We start from the raw sequence: 16,158 nt of genomic DNA on the forward strand, positions 1-16,158 counted from the left end.
CATACCACCTCCACCCTGTTAAATGGAATGAGCTGCCTTCATGGCTTATGGCCCACCCTGGGGTGGGTTTGTTTTTTGTTGGTGCAGGATCCCAACTTTAAAAAAAAGAAATTGCAGCAGATTCGCTGGTCCACAATAAATTCACATTAAAATAAAATAAAAAAAATGTGTTTACTGGCCCAGGGACACCTCAGCAGTCCTACAGGGTAGAATATCCCTACTCTTCCCCCATATCTTTATTAACCTTGAGTTCACAACTAGGGGCTCAGATCCTGAGACCTAAAATTGCTGCCACTGTAACTTTGTTGATGTAGCGTCATCCATTCAGAAACTCGTGGCTCAGAAGGTCCTCCAGGTGTGAAATATGCAAAGGTTATGAGCCTTAGTTTCTCAGAAATTATTTAATGTATTTACACCAAATTAAAAAAAAAAATACTTTCTGGGCCAAGGTCTAACTTTTTGCTGAATTTCTTTGTAGTTCCGTTCAGCACTTTTCACTGTTAAATTTTCTAATGGAAAAATGTTTTTAGACAGCCCCCCCATTTTTGTGCCCTCCGCTTGAACAGATTCCCCTGAAACATTCGGGGAAGGAGCAGTGGAATATTTTATCAATATTCATCAAAATGCTCAAAAGATATCATATAAATATATATATATTTTACAGGGACGTTATGGTTAGGAAATAGAATTAAAAAACATAGAAATTAATAATAAAAAAATAAAAAAAGGTTACAGGGACGTTATAGTTAGGCTTCCATTTTAATGTGCCATACTGTAGAAATTCACCTGTTATAGTTATAGTTATCTAAAGTAACTATAACTTGTGCCCATTGTTTTTTTCGGAGAATTTCTATGTTTTTTTAACGTAAAGTAATTTTCAATACCATATGTTAATCTAACCTGCGGCCAGGCCCTGCGGCCAAACTAACACCCTAACCACCCAAACCCATGCTGCGCACGGCCCTTATGCCATGAGCAGCAGGAGTTGCCCACTGCCTGTGTCTATGGGTGTGAGAATAGCTGTGAGAGGGTGTATCTGGGGGTAGGAGTTGGTGCGAGAGTGTCTGTCATGGTGTGAGAGTGGATACATCAGTGTCTTATGGGGTGCATCAGTTTCTTTATGAGTCTGTAAGTGTGTATGTGAGGGTTTCAGTGGGCCTGTGCGTGGGTACACGAGGGTCTGAGTAGGTCTGTGAGTGGGTGTGTGAGTGTCTCGGTAGGTCTGTGAGTGGGTATGTGAGTGTCTGAGTGGGCCGTGGGTTGGTGCACGAGGGTCTGACTGAGTCTGTGAGTGAGTGTATGAGTGTGAGTGGGTCTGTGAGTGGGTGCATGAGTATGAGTGGGTCTGTGAGTGGGTGCATAAGGGTCTGAGTAGGTCTGTGAGTGGATGAAAGAGAAATTGGAGAGAGAGAGAGAGAGAGAGAAAGAGAGTGAGAGAGATAGAGAGTTTTTTAGACTTTGATGGATGACATACTGAGAATGAGATATTTCTGGACAAATTGAAAGAAAACATTTATTTAACAATTAAAAAGAGTGAGATCACCTTTCAGTGAACCTTTAACTTTTACAGAAATTAAAGTAGGGAAATGACAACAGACACACCTGGATTAGAACCCTCAACTTTTAGCGTGAGGGGCTGTGAGGTTAACTATTACACCAGAGGTGACTACTTACTGTAGTTGTTGCATGGATAAACCATTGCAATGACTATCTCTCTCTCTCTCTTCCATCCCATTAGGGGATGGAAGAGAGATAGTGACAAGACCGTGGAGGAAGCCTCAAGGTCCCCGCGGTTCTAGCTGGCTCCCCACATTCTGTGGGAGCCGGCATTGCTCCCACAAGCAGGGAGCTGCTTTAAGTAGCCGCTACCTGAATGTGGAGCCAATGTTTTCATCTGTCTTCCCTACATGCATATTTGCATGCAGGGAAGGTAGATGAAAACTCCGCTTTCTCCAAGGGGGAGACTGTTTGACAGCTCGCTCTTGCAGAAAGTGGATATTCTGCCCCCAGGACATAGCAGGAGCCCGCCCTGGGGGGTGGTGGTCCCCAGGACCAGAAGTGGCTGGGTGGTCCCTCTCCAACAAGCATAGCCCTGGGGAGGTGATGGTCCCTGGGGCTGTGGAGGTGTGAAACAGACCCCTGTCAGTCTTTTTATTATAGCCCCAGAGTGATGGTGGCCCCCGAAGCTGCAGAAGGGCCACACGGCCCACCCGCACTCTATTTAAATAGAGCCCCAGGGAGGTGGTGGTCTCCGGGGCTGCCAGGGGGCTGCACAGCCCCCCTGCACTCTATTTAAATATAGCCCCTGGAGGTGGTGGTCCCCCGGGGCTGGGCGGGGGCACTCCGCCCCCCACATCCATTTTGATTTTAGCCCCAGGGAGGTGATGGTCCCTGGGGCAGGGGGGGCAGAGGACCACCCACACATAATTTTATTTGCCCCAGGGAAGCGGCAGTCCCTGGGGCAGTGAAAGGTCAAGACTTGGCCCACCAGGGAGCTACAGTTAAACAAGTGCGGGAGCCCATGCTTGTTTTTTTTTTTGTATTTTCACTGGATCCATTGATCCGCCACGAATCACGGTGACATTTAAAAAAAATGTTTTTTAGCTCTGGGGGAGCAGCACCAGAGTTAAGGGTTCAGGATAACTCTACAATGGCCCCTTCTTTATTTTTATATTTTTTTTTACACTTTTTTCTCTGACCCAGCTGATGGCACTTTCCAACATGGCTGCCAAAACTTCCTTGTTGAAGTGTTCACATCCATTCAGATCTCATCCCGAGATCGGGAGGGTTTGCAGCGCCTTTGCGTCCTTATATATACACATTTGGATTTTCTTTAATTTCTCTAAAGCTACTAAACAGATTTACACCTAATAACAACAAAAGGACTCTTTCTGGGCCAAGAGCTACCTTTCTGCCAAATTTGGTGTAATTCCATCCAGTGGTTCGGGCGCTATCGGCGTTCGAAATCCCTATGGAAAAATGAATGGGGAAAACACGTTTTGGGACCCCTCCTTTTTCTCCCCCCACCCCATATAAACTAGGTCCTAACTATACTTACCTGCTTACCTAGTGGTGAATTGCCATATACATTACATGAACCTTTATGAATTTAAACTTAACTATGAACTTCATATTCAAATGTTATAATCATAAACATTAAAAAATGGTTGTAAAATCCTTGACATTGAATAAAGTATCTTCAGCAATAATTACTCGAGCCGTCTAAGACATCTGACAAGGCTGATTCCTTTAAGTTATGCCACATGACTCTCTAGGCATATTTTGTTTGCTCAAAAAAGATGTTCCCCCAGAGAAGTGCTGAATTGCTGACATAGGCTGTATAGATGGTTACTAGCAAAATGGCAATCAAAGAGCAAAATGAAAGAAGCAGAGTATAGTGTCATTTTAAAATGGTGGAATGCACTATACTGATGTGCTTAAACTGATGATGTTAATGAACAGAAGGTAAATACAGTTGGATCAAATTTGTCTAAAATATTTTTTTGTAATCTGAAATTTATTTTAGAAATAGTTCAAAAAATGTTAGAGTTGATGTACAGTGCTTATACAAAGGAAGTAAAAGCAAAATTTAAGAAATGTATCAGTGTGCAGACCATAATTTTGAAAACAAGACAAATACATAAGTAACTATTCTAAGGCACCCGTAGCATTGGTGGCATTTGCAGAGAAATTCAAAAGAATCCACAGAATCTTCTACGTTTTTCAAACGATTACCCTGATTCTCTTCCTGGCAGATCAACAGCTTTCCTTCAGAAACTAAATTCAGTGAGATGAGGAGGTATTTGAAAGTCATGTGTGAGACATCAACAAACAGTCACACCTAGACTCAAAGTGCATCTCGTAACAGTCAATTTAGTATACTTAGCCTGAAACTATATAGAGAAACCCCTCGTCTTAAGAGTGTGATTACCCAATGTAAATGTAGCTTTTTTTGGGAAACCACAAATGAAGGGCATGACTGAGAATGTTTTAAAGAAAAAAAGAAATGAGAAAATACCTGAACAGATAACCCCTGCATCATTGCTATGGAGACAGTTATGTATGTTCCATCCTTTGTTGGGACAGTCCCACAGGTGAGCTTCTTGTCCTCTGCAGAGTACATCATCTAGAAGAATGCTTCCAGTTCCTTGACCAAAAAAGGCCGCTCCAGGCGAAGACAGGACAATTCCACAGCCCAGCTGTCTGCAAACAACTTGTGAATTTGCTGTACTCCAGAAATCATCACACACGGTACCCCAGACTCCGCCATAGAAAACTTCTATTCGACCTTCACACTTCTGTCCTCCATTAACTAGGCGTAAGTCCATACTTGTAGTATCTCTGGGAACTAGAGAGACAAATACATTGCGCAATACCATAAATTACACAAGGCCTTGCAAAGCTGTAAGACATCTTATGTCTTGTTAATAATATTTGCCTGGTATCAAAAACAAAGTTATATTGAACAGTTGAGTTGTAATGAGAAACGTTTGTACATCTTGTAGTGAATTTATAGAACAATTGACAGTGCTTGGCTATTATCCATGTGCTACAGTCATTTAGTAAATAGCCTCAATAGTTCGTCAATGTGTGCTGTATGGTGGATAAAATTTATATTTTTGTCGAATTTCATAAATGCTAAGAGCATTATCAGTACAAATAACAACATCTTTTTGGAAGAGGCTTAGTATTCTACTAAAATCATCTCATTGCCTATGGTGAGTACCTTTTTGTTTTTATAATACCAACATATCTTTTATCAAATAAAAATGATGTAGGTATTCAGCTTTAAAGCTGTATCATAGATATAATGTGGTATTTCAGAAAAGTAAAGAAGTGGACATACCTTGATGGACAGAATAACCTGGGGGTAACATGAAATGGACACATGCAGACTTATATTTAAGGGAAAAGCCCTGTGTTACTTACTTAAAAAGACACACTGTACAATAAAATTAAGCAACCTGTGCAACAAAGACTTATTCCCAGATCAGTTTTACAAGAGTCCCAGATCAGCCTTACAAACTCTACTAGGTCAAGAAGACCAGCACATAATAAGACATAGGGACATTGAAGAGGTAAGTACGAAAATCCTTCTGGTAGTCCCCATTTTTGGGCAAAATTCAGATTAGGGGCCTAATTAAGAGTTTGGCGGAAATGCCCTTGTTGAAACAGCGTCACATTCCCCGGTCTCCTAGTTGGCGGTCCATCTGCTGAATTACGATGTTGGTGGGTGGGTGAACGAGAGACCACAACAGTCCCACTGCCTCCACCAACCATTCCCTGACTGGTTCGACCACAGCATGGGGACAGCAGCTGTCAGAGGGCAGTACAGACAAGGTTCCTCCCTTCCAAGTTATGAAGCACTTTTCTGCTTGGCCAACTGTGGTGGGAAGACCACCTGCTTCAAGATGGGCAGAATCGAAGGAAATGGGGCGCAAGCTCACCTATTTCCTGCTTTTCCCTACAGTCTCTGACATGGACCCCTTCCTCCAGGGCCCCCCTTCACAGCAGAAACTTGACCCTGAAACAACAACCCTGTGGGGGCCAATATACAGGTAAGAACATTTTACACTTTTCTACAAGTGACTGGACTGGGCACATATGATCCGGACTTCAGCAATGGAAAAGTGCTCATACAGGATATTTTTCCACATGTGTCATGCATATGTGTACATTTTACAATTTTTAAGTCAAAATGCACACACCTGCATCGACACTAATCGAAAAATGTTTCCTAAATTGCTGACTGCATCCTGCACCGGGTCACCGCTGTCAGAAACAACGCTGCTGGGCCGGTGGTCACATCTAAATACGGTGGGTGAAAGACCGCTGACTCTACAGTGTCATTGAGACTGCTGCCGCCAAGGAATGGCGGTGTGACCGCCAAGCTCATAATCAGGCCCGAAGTCTTATTTATTGTACCCGATGAATAACAATCCTAACAGTCATATCTGATGGGGTACAACACATTTTGCAAGCTGGAGCGAGACTGGCATATTTCAGTTCTTTGTTGTTGCACATAATGGAAGATCTATGTGGGCTTTTTTGAGAATTCAAGAACATAGCCAGAAAAAAACTGCCCAAAGAAGAAATGGTAAGAAAAATTAGATTATAATTTGAGTTTGCACAGTTGCTCAACTACTGAATGCATGGCGATCTTAAGACACATATTTTTGGATTTGCTGTTTAAAACATTGTTTGTAAATATGTGTTTGATTTGTGATAGGTTAAAGAAGACTCAGAAACATGTGTTTGGTCTGTCTTCAGGCAAAGCAATAAATGAAAATAATTTAGGGTAACTAAACATTGACATGTTTATCTACATCAGGATGCACAAGTTAGCAGAGGTAGAGGTACCAGTGGAAACATGTACGCAGTTGTTTAGGGACGAGCCAAGAGTCATCCCCACCCACTAGCTGACGCCAAGCATAAATCTAGCATCCCCAGTACCCTCCTTAGAACACTACTGGACATGAGGTAAATCAGAAGAGGATTGAATCTGCTGTCTGTAACCTGAGAAGATCCCTGAAAAGACTGGAATTGCACTCTTCTCTATCCAGGACAAATAAGTAGACTCCAAAAGTCCTAAGACTGACCTCCAGTTCAAGTTACAAGGAAACAGCAAGCTACAAGAGGCCTTTCTCGCAACTGCCCAAGTGACCAATTCCAACTGAGCCTGCAATGGACCCTGGTGTTGGCCTCTACTGGAGTGACTTCTGACCTCCAAGTGCTTTTTCATGAGGTTCTGGTATCCTTGCCTGGGCCTGTGTCATGTCCATCTATGAACTCTATCTATCTACTAGCATCAATAAAAACCTTGGACTTTCTGGTGCCATAAACCGCATGGAGGACAATGGCAAATGTGTCAGGTGGATTCAACCAAGGTGGGTTGCAGCAGAAAATTCAGGTTTGCCCCTCTCTGAGCTTTTTCACAATGACAATCCTCTTCAGCTGGACCTCGTGAAAAAGATACCTGGCCTCCTGCATCCTCACTGGCTTTACCCTGCAGCCTTGTCCTGCTTCAAAAAGAGACAAAGTGTGAATCAAGAAATCTTGACTGGGCAAAGGCACTCAAAGTATGTGGCTGGCAAGGGGCCATTTTTCTGGGTGAAATTCAAGTTTCTCTTGCTCAGAGCTTTGCCACAAAAAATACAATGGATTCACCAGGACCTCATCCGATGGCATGACAGTCAACCAGTTCTATAGGACATTTCTACTGGACTTGGCCCATGAGATCCCCTTAGCTGCACACCTAGGACAAGTGACGACATGGTCAAAATTAATTAACCACTTCTACAGGCCCCAGATATCTGAGAAAGATATGGAGTTGTTTTGTTCCTGCACAACCTGTCAAGCCACTGGCAAGACAAGAGGTCAGCCCAACACCCCCTTTATCGACTGTCAGAGGTGGGGATATCTTTTGAAAGGGTGCATGGTAGTAGATAATAATGCCACTAGATAGCCTAAAGCAGTGAATATGAAGTTGATGACTGCACCTGTGCTCCTGAGGGTCCTGCATTACATTTTCATCAGGGTAGGGATCCCTAAGGAGGTTCTTCCAGACAGAGACAGAAATGGCATGTGTGCCAACCCAACTTCTTGTTTCCTTACCCAGCAGCAGAAAAAGGAATATCACCAGTTGTTTGAAAAGCTTGCTTGACATTTTTCCCTGGCACTTAAACCCACCCAGTGGTGTGTTCATGATATTGAAAGTCCAAACCAAAATCTACAGGTTGCCCGATAAAGTGAGGCCAGAATCAATGAGGGAGTAGCAAGATGATGGCTCTAGAAGTCATTGAGACTTCAGGTAGCTCTTGGTCCAGTTCCATGGTAGAGGTACCTAAGATCAGCCATCAAGGAGGGCCCCCAGAACTCAGGTTCTGTGTGGATTACAGGGGCCTTCATATAGTCATTAAAACTGATGCACAACCCAGTCTAAAACTGGATTGAGTCATATGCTGGAACTGCACTATTTTCTTTTTCCCTGGGGGATAAATAGTTGGGATTAAGTGTTTGTGTCATTTGAGTGGCAGCATAAATGTACCTTAGACCACAATATCAATATTTGGCTATTATAATTTTCTCCTTTCTTGCATGCTGATTGATGTAAAGGGGTTAAATGTGTGGCAGGCTGACGCCAGAGTGATTCATAGTGATGCAAAGGACTTTTTATTCAAAGGGTTGCAGTACTAAACAGTTGACAGGGCCATGTATTATGTGGGCCAATAAAGTTTAGGTCAGCACATGAGGTTGCCTTTGTTACAGGCTAATAGAGATTGCTCGGACACCTTGCATGAGCACACACTTTCGTTTTAAATTCTTTGCCATTTTTTTCTAGCCTTTTTTCAATCTGTGAAAATTCAGGTTTCCCCCACTATGAGTTTCTTTGCAACTGCAAATCCTCTCCATCTGGACCTCAGGTAGAAGGTATCTGGCCTCCTGGATCCCTCGCCAGCTACAACCTGCAGCCTTTTCCTGCTGATTAAATCAGAGCTACAAAAAGCGACTAAGTCCCAATTTTAAGAAAAGTGACGCTCCATTTTATGGAATGCCACTTTTCTCGCGCCCCTGTAACGCCACCTTGTGTGCGTCATATTAAACATGCGGCGCAGAATGGCTCAGGTTAGGGACAATAGCTTCAAAATTGTTGCCGCTGTTGTTGTACGTTGTAGGATTAGCACAAAAAATGTTGGTGCTAAACCTGCAAAATACATGGAGGCCCATTATAAATAATGGTGTGCCTCCTTTTAACGCCTGCTCTGTGCAGGTGTTAAAAAATGCCACAAAAAATGGTGCACTGGAATTTCATAGATTTCACTTCAGTATGTTTGTGGTCCCCCTAATGGGGAAAAGCACTCCTTGCATACATTCTGCATGGTGCAGGCATGATGTGGCAAAAGAGGATACGAAGTGGCACAATGCAAGCGTTTCGCCGCTTTGTAAATATGGCGTGGCAAATTTGGCCTCATTGAGCCACATTAGTGTCATGAAAAATGACGCTAATGTGGCAAAAAGATGCACTAGACCCACATACATTTGGGCCTAAACGTTTACTGGACAAAGGCACTAATAGCACTATAGAACTTTTCTGCTCAACTCGGCCCATGAGATGTCCTTGTCTATTGGCCCCAGATATCTGAGAAAGTAAATGAGTTACTTTGTTCCTGCACAACCATACAAGCCACTGGAAAGACAGGGTGACTGCCTAAGGCCTCATTAATCCACTGCAAGAGGTAAGGACACTTTTTGAAAGGGTGAATGATGGTAGCTGATCATGCCTGAAGCAGTGCCTCTGAGCACAATGACTGCTCCCGGGCTCCCTAAGCCCTGCTTACCATTTTCAAAGTACGGGTCCACAAAGAGGTCCTTTCAGACAGGGACAGAACTTCATCTTTACCTATTTGAAGGCCAGGGGGGATGAGTGTGGGGTAAACCTACAAGTTCCCCAGACCATACACCCCCAAATGAATAGGCGTGTTGAGAGGTACAATAAGACACTTAAAAGCATGATTAAAGACCTGTCAGAGCCCATGAGATGTAAGCTGAACGCCCTGTTACCATGCCTGCTATTTGACTACAGGGAGGTACCTAAGAAGGGAATGGGTTTCAGCCACTTTGAACTTCTTCATGAGCACCCTGTGAGTTGTGTTTTGAGTCTTGTGAGATAATAATGGGAAAACGTTTCAAGGAACCCAAGAAGGAAATAGTGGCCTATGTACTGGACCTGAGATCCTAGAATGGTTGAGTATGTGAAGAAAGCTGGAGGCCAGTCAAGATCTGATCAGACTATGGGGTGATTAGAAGGTGACATTGTTAAAGTCCCAACCTTGCTAAAAGTTGTAGGTGGTTACCATTGGCTCCCAGGGCCCTCCTAGAGAATAGGACTGGGCCCTAAATTGTAGTGGAGAAGGTACATGTGGTTACCTATCTAGCAGAGCTGGGCACCCCAGACACCCTCATTGAATGATACATGCTAACCATCCAAATCCCCACTTTGACAGGGCTGACATGACCATGTTGATTGAGGGAAAAAGAGAGTGAGTCCCTTCCAGACCTCCTGTCCCGCAATGAGAAAGCTTGCTCAGGAAAGCTTTACTTTTTTGTACTCTAACCCAACAGGACGATAAGGAAACTCATAAGTTGACTAGCAAGTTTGCTGGGTTTTTTCCCTGGCATGTAGGCAGACCAAGTGATGTGTCCATGACATCGACATTTATGACAGTTTGCCTGTCAAATTCAAAATCTACAGGTTGTCAAATAAAGTGAAGGCCAGCTTCAATGAGGAAGTAGTCAATGTGGTGTCCCTAGGTTCATTAACCCTTCCAGTAGCCCTTGGTCCAGTTCAACCCTCAAGGACGGACATTAGAACTCTGGTTCAGCAAAGAATGTAGGGTGCTTAATGCAGTTACCAAACTTGACCATCAGCCCCAACCAAACCCAACACTGGGTCTAGCTATATGGTGGAACTGCAGTGCTTTCTCTTTCCATCGGAGATAATTTGTGAAATTTTTGATTTAAGTGTTTGTGTCATGTGGGGTGTGGAATGAATTGCGCTTGGTTACTACAGTTATATCCTCTCTTACACGCTGATTGCTGTAAAGGGTTTTAATGTGTGACAAGCTGACACCAGAACACTTCACAGTGGCGGTAGAGGCTAAAGGCTTTTAATTCAAAGGATTGCAGAGCTAATCAGGCAACGTACACCAATCCATGTATTAGGTGGGCAAATAAAATTTTGGACAGCACATGAGCATGAGGTTGCCCTTAACACTGGCTTCTAGACATGGTTCTGACACCTTTCTTAGGCACATACGTTTTTTTTTCTACCATATTACTTTTGTAGCCTTTTTCAATGTCTGAGTATTCATATTCAATAATTATTTATTAAAATATGCCATGCTTTTTTCATGGGGTACATCTGTGCCTCATAATAGCCTTTATTTGACTAACTGACAATCGTTCATTGTTGTAAACGGTTCCATATATAATGTTAACAAAGTAACTTTTTATTTTAGGAACACAAATCAAATGTTTTGAAATTTGGTAAGCTTATTTATTTAGGACACAAGTAATCCGTCATTATACTCAAAGTCAGAGGAATGTATCATTAGTAGTCTAAGGAAAGTCACTTTGTATTCCAAAGATGGCAACATTCAATACATTTAAAATGTACTAGTGATTACCGCTAATGTGTGGCTTTCTTTACCTGGCTGTGTGGTTGTTGATACTGGTTCTGGCGCTGTAGTTGATGTAATTACCCCTAGAAGGGAAATATAATATTTTTAATATTGTAGATACTATAGAAGCTTGTCAAACTAATGAATATGAAAATGTCAAAACATTTTGAGCATTATAGGGCTTGCCTTTGACTATGGGGAAATGTTCAGCCATCTCAGCATCCAAGGTGCAGTATTTATTAGGGTGCTTCTGAAGGGATGTGTTTGCCATAATATAACAAATTATATTTTGTGGAAGTTAATGAACTATCTATATGTCCCCTTGGGGTTTTGTTAAGTTTGTTATATGCTTTTAACAGCAGAATGGAGAGACAATAGTGAATTTCTCTAACACAAAATACGTCAATCTGTATTCAGTCTATCAAATCAATCTCATTAAAGTACACACTTAGGGTTAGCCATCAGTTTCTAAAGTGAATCCAATCTGTTAATTTTCAGGTCACCTGCTTTGTGTTGTTGATATTTCTTGTTCCATTGTTCATGGCTGGGCTGTCATGATACCCCCTACATTGTAGGCACAGCTGCTTAGATCTTTCAGGCACCAAGATTTAATATTCATGCGCCATCACTTCGAAGAAAAGTTAACTGGTAGGTGATTTTGACCCTTATCTCTAATGAGTTATACTGTTTAGGCACAGTGTGGTAAGAGGCAGTTAACCTGTCAGAGAACATTTCATTTACAAGGGGTATTTGTACAATAGAGCCCTACCCTGGTTCCTAAAAACAATAGTCTCACACCATATTTGGTATTTCAAAGCTAGAGGGCCCAATGCTGCACCGCTGGCTCCCTGCAAATGACCTCATAGGAGGCAAAGAAGTCAGCAGTCATTTTTGCTTTAAAAAAAAAAAAAAATAGGGTGCCACAGTGCCAACAGATAGGATTCAATAATTTTTTTTAAACTATTTTGGGTTGCGGTGGGAGCCCCAGGGCAACCATTCCCCGCTGGCTACCTGCAAGCCAGTAAATGTCAATTTTTCAAAAATAATACTTTGGTGCCCATGTCCCCACCCAAGCACCCTACAGCATGTTTAACTTTGGGGACTACAAGGGGAGCCGCAAGACTCCACAGATCCACCAGCTCCCCTACCTCTAACAATAACGGGTGCAGGAGCCAGCATTCTTTCTACTCAGTGATGCAGTTTTCTTTTGCTTTGCTGGGGTGGCAGCAATTCTTTGTTTCCCTGCCCACAAGAGAGCTACAGAGAAAGAAAATGTGTTCCCAACCCTGAAGGAACAGCTTCCTGCTCCATCTGGGTGTCAGCACATTAAACATCCTTACATGAACTCTCATGGCCAAGGAATCTCTGGGGTCCCTGGGTCACCACACAAGAGCCGGCATCAGAGATGGGATCTCTGGGGACATACAATAGCTGACACCCTCCCCCTTAATCTTAATTTGTGTCCCAGGTACAGGGGCCATGGGACCTTAATAAGGCTTGAGGATAGAGGCTGTGTCCCTCTTTAATTTAATAGCTGTCTGAAGAAATGAGGGCCAAACGGGCCTCAGGGAGGCATGGGTGGGCCAACACCACCTCCATCCCATAAAGTAGGATTCGCTGCTCTCGTGGCTCCTGAGACACTTTGAGGGGGCTTCATTTTTTGTTGGGGCGGGGCACAATATTTGGAAAAAAGATCTTGAAGCAGATTCATGGATCTACCACAAATTCCCAGGAAAATTTGAAAAAACATGCTATTGGCCCGGGGACCCTTTACCAGTGCCACAGGGGTAGGTTATCTGTCTTGTGCCCCCTATATATTTTTTTTCTTAATTTCACGACTAGGGACTTTTGGGCCAATTATGAGATTGGTGGACAGGAACACCCATCTGCCAAACTCCTAACGGGATGACCGCTGCCATACTGAAGACCTTCCCACTGGCTCTATCAACTTTCCCACTAGGCTGATGGGTAGGAACCAAGTGTGCATTTTGAGTGTGCTGGGCAAGGGGACCACTGCACTGCCATGCCACAGGCATGTGCAGTGCTGGGGCCCACCTGTGGTCCCCTGCACTTGGTCTCTGCCAGCCATTTCATGGTGATAGAACTGCCATCAAAAGGCTGGCGGAGAGCAAGGTTGTAATCAGCAGGGTGGCGCTGAGCTCAGCACCACCCTGGCTGAATACAATCTGCACCACTGTCAGCCCGTTGGGATGTGAGATCCTGATGGGGACGGCAGTAGATTGGCGGGTCTGGTGGCCAACCTTGTAACCTGGTGGTCAGACCACCACAGCCGTGGCAGTCTGACAGCCACCACAAATATGGAGGTCCTAGGACCGCCAGACCCGTAAGCAGGCCCTTAGTCCCTGAGACTTAAAATGGCTGCTGCTATAACTTTGTTGATGTGGTGTCATCCAATCAGAATCTGGTGGCTCTGCGGGTCCTACAGGTTGTAAATATATAATGTTTTTGAGCCTTAGTTTCTCACAAATTACTGAACTGATTTAATCCAAGTCTATAAAAAAGACACCTTCTGGACCGAGTGCTAGCTTTCTGCCAAATTTGTTGTAATTGTGTTCAGCAGTTTTCACTGTTCAATTTTCCTATTGAAAAATGAATGGGAAAAAAACATTTTGGGGCTCTCCATTTTCTCGGCCAACAGTTGGCGGATCACCAAAACACTTTCCAGAAAGGAGCAGAAGTGGCTGAAATTTTTTGCTTTGGAATATTTCATGACTGTTTATCAGTTGGTGCCAAAAATATAGTTTATAAATATATATACTACGTAGTGGCAGTTGCCACTAGGTAGTAATAGTTAGGACCATGCTTCCATAGAAATAGCGTTTCTTGACTTGTCTATCTCTTTGGCACCATTTGACTAATCTTCACAAAATTTTCCCAAAAAATGTCCACAGTGATTCTTGTTGAGGACGGAAAGTTTCATGTTGATCTGTGGAGCGGGGGCTGACAAAAAGAGGGGGATCAAAAAGTTTGCGTTTCCCATGTTAATTCCCTTAGGACCTTTGAATTCAACTACAGCCCGAACTACCAGAAGGAAGTACACCAACATTAGCAGAAAGCTAGCTTTCGGTAACCAGATTGTGCCTTTGGTTATTTGGTGTAAATCCGTGCAGTAGTTTACAAGAAATGAAGGAAAATCCAAATTTGTGTACATCTAGACGCAAATAGATTGTGAATATTCACAGTTTTGCGAATGCACGCACAAATAGAAGCACTGTATTTGGCTGGCCACAACCTGACTAGAAGGTTGTGGCTGCCATTTCATATTAAAGTAGAGGGTCCCTGGGGATGAAATCTAAAATGCTGAGTAGAATAAGGGGTCAGGGTTGAGGTATCCTGACCTCAGGATTGTGATGCAGGGGCGTGCTACGGTCAAATTATGGGTTTAAAATAAATTTTCTTCACCATGCGAGATATGCACCAATATTCTCGAATATCCTCGCATATTCGAAGATATTTAACAATATGCAAAAAAAATGTAAAAACAAATTCAGACCTATTCATACACTAACTCATTCACTTATACATGCACTCGGAGACTCATGGGCCCACACACACCCCCACTCAGACCCACTCATAGAGTCACACACCCACTTTCAGACCCACTCAGACACTCACGCAAGCACTCACCCATCCCCCATCCATTGACAGGGTTTAGTGGTTAGAAGGGCTTGATTGCAGGGCCTGGCAACTGGCAAGACCCTGGGTCAACCTCAGTTGCGCACGAACATGGGCCACGCGCTTTGGAGTTTGGATTAATGTATAGTAATTAAAATTACTTTATGTAAAAAAACTATGTAATTCACTGGAAAAAAACAAAGGTGTCAAAAACTATTGAAATTCAGCAGTTATAGTTAGAGTTATTTCAGTTAACTATGGCATCCTAAGGTAACTATAACTCGCGCCTTTGCCACAGCTAATTATTCGACACATTATATCATTAATTACATCTTCCATGGCATCTTTGACATTATCACTGCAACATTTGCCATAAAATTATTGATAAGAAAACTGCGCATGGTGAGAGCATGAGTTATACTCACCTTAGGGCTTGAGTGAATTCATAACGTCCCTATAACCTTTGGTTTTGTCAGTGAATATATTTTTACATATGTATATATATATATATATATATATATATATATATATATATACATATATATATATATATATATGTATATGTATATATATAACCAAAAATGAAGAAAGAACTCTGGCTAGTTCCCAAGGTTAGGTGGAGAGTATCTCCAGTAAGGAGCATCTTGCAAACCAGCGACAGCTTAGATTTGCTCACCTCAAATGTATGTTTATCTAGAAATGTTTTTAAGCATAGGATCAGCACAGTGCTATTCATGCCGAGCTAGATAGGGACAAAGTCTTTTGCTGTTTGTACAGCAAAGTCTTTAAGCATGAGTGTCAAACTAGCAGAGCTGTAAAATGACAAAAGCCATTTACCACTCCAGGCACAATATTACAGCTTTGGACTGGTAAAATACCATCTCAGCCAACCTAGAATAAGTAAAAGCAACCCCTGACACATTGTTCCTTCTCATTAGAGCTCTTCAGAGGGGTTTAGCTTAAGCCAGACACAAGGGAGCGCCCAGTATAAGTCAAAATAAAACCCTTTTAGGGTTAGAGTGACTCATAAATTATGCAAAAAAGGAGAACTCTGAAACCTTCATGAAATTGAAAAAACTAATAACATATAAAACCTTACATTCAAATCATCTGCATTTAAAAACTGATGTAAGGCTGAATCCTGTCAGAGCATGCAACAGTGTGTGAGGGCACCCCAGCACTAGCAAAGGTGTCCCCATGACCTCCAGGACCATTTTCCCAGACTTCGTGACTGCAGGGGCACCATTTTACATGTGTACTGGACATAGGTCACTACCTATGTCCAGCTACATAATGGTAAATCCGAACATAGGCATGTTTGGTATCAAACATGTTGGAATCA

General features: G+C 42.8%; 1 protein-coding gene across 1 annotated transcript in view; it reads right to left on the reverse strand.

Annotated features, from left to right (window-relative positions):
• Nucleotides 1–16,158, reverse strand: part of LOC138301682 (deleted in malignant brain tumors 1 protein-like) — a 78,168-nt gene that overhangs the window by 15,783 nt on the left and 46,227 nt on the right. Inside the window, exon 5 of the mRNA XM_069242197.1 lies at nt 4,019–4,348. Within this exon, the coding sequence (XP_069098298.1) occupies nt 4,019–4,348 (330 nt within the window). The remainder of the gene's footprint in view (nt 1–4,018; nt 4,349–16,158) is intronic.

Source organism: Pleurodeles waltl, chromosome 6 (genome assembly GCF_031143425.1).
Source record: "Pleurodeles waltl isolate 20211129_DDA chromosome 6, aPleWal1.hap1.20221129, whole genome shotgun sequence".
Lineage (NCBI taxonomy): Eukaryota > Metazoa > Chordata > Amphibia > Caudata > Salamandridae > Pleurodeles > Pleurodeles waltl.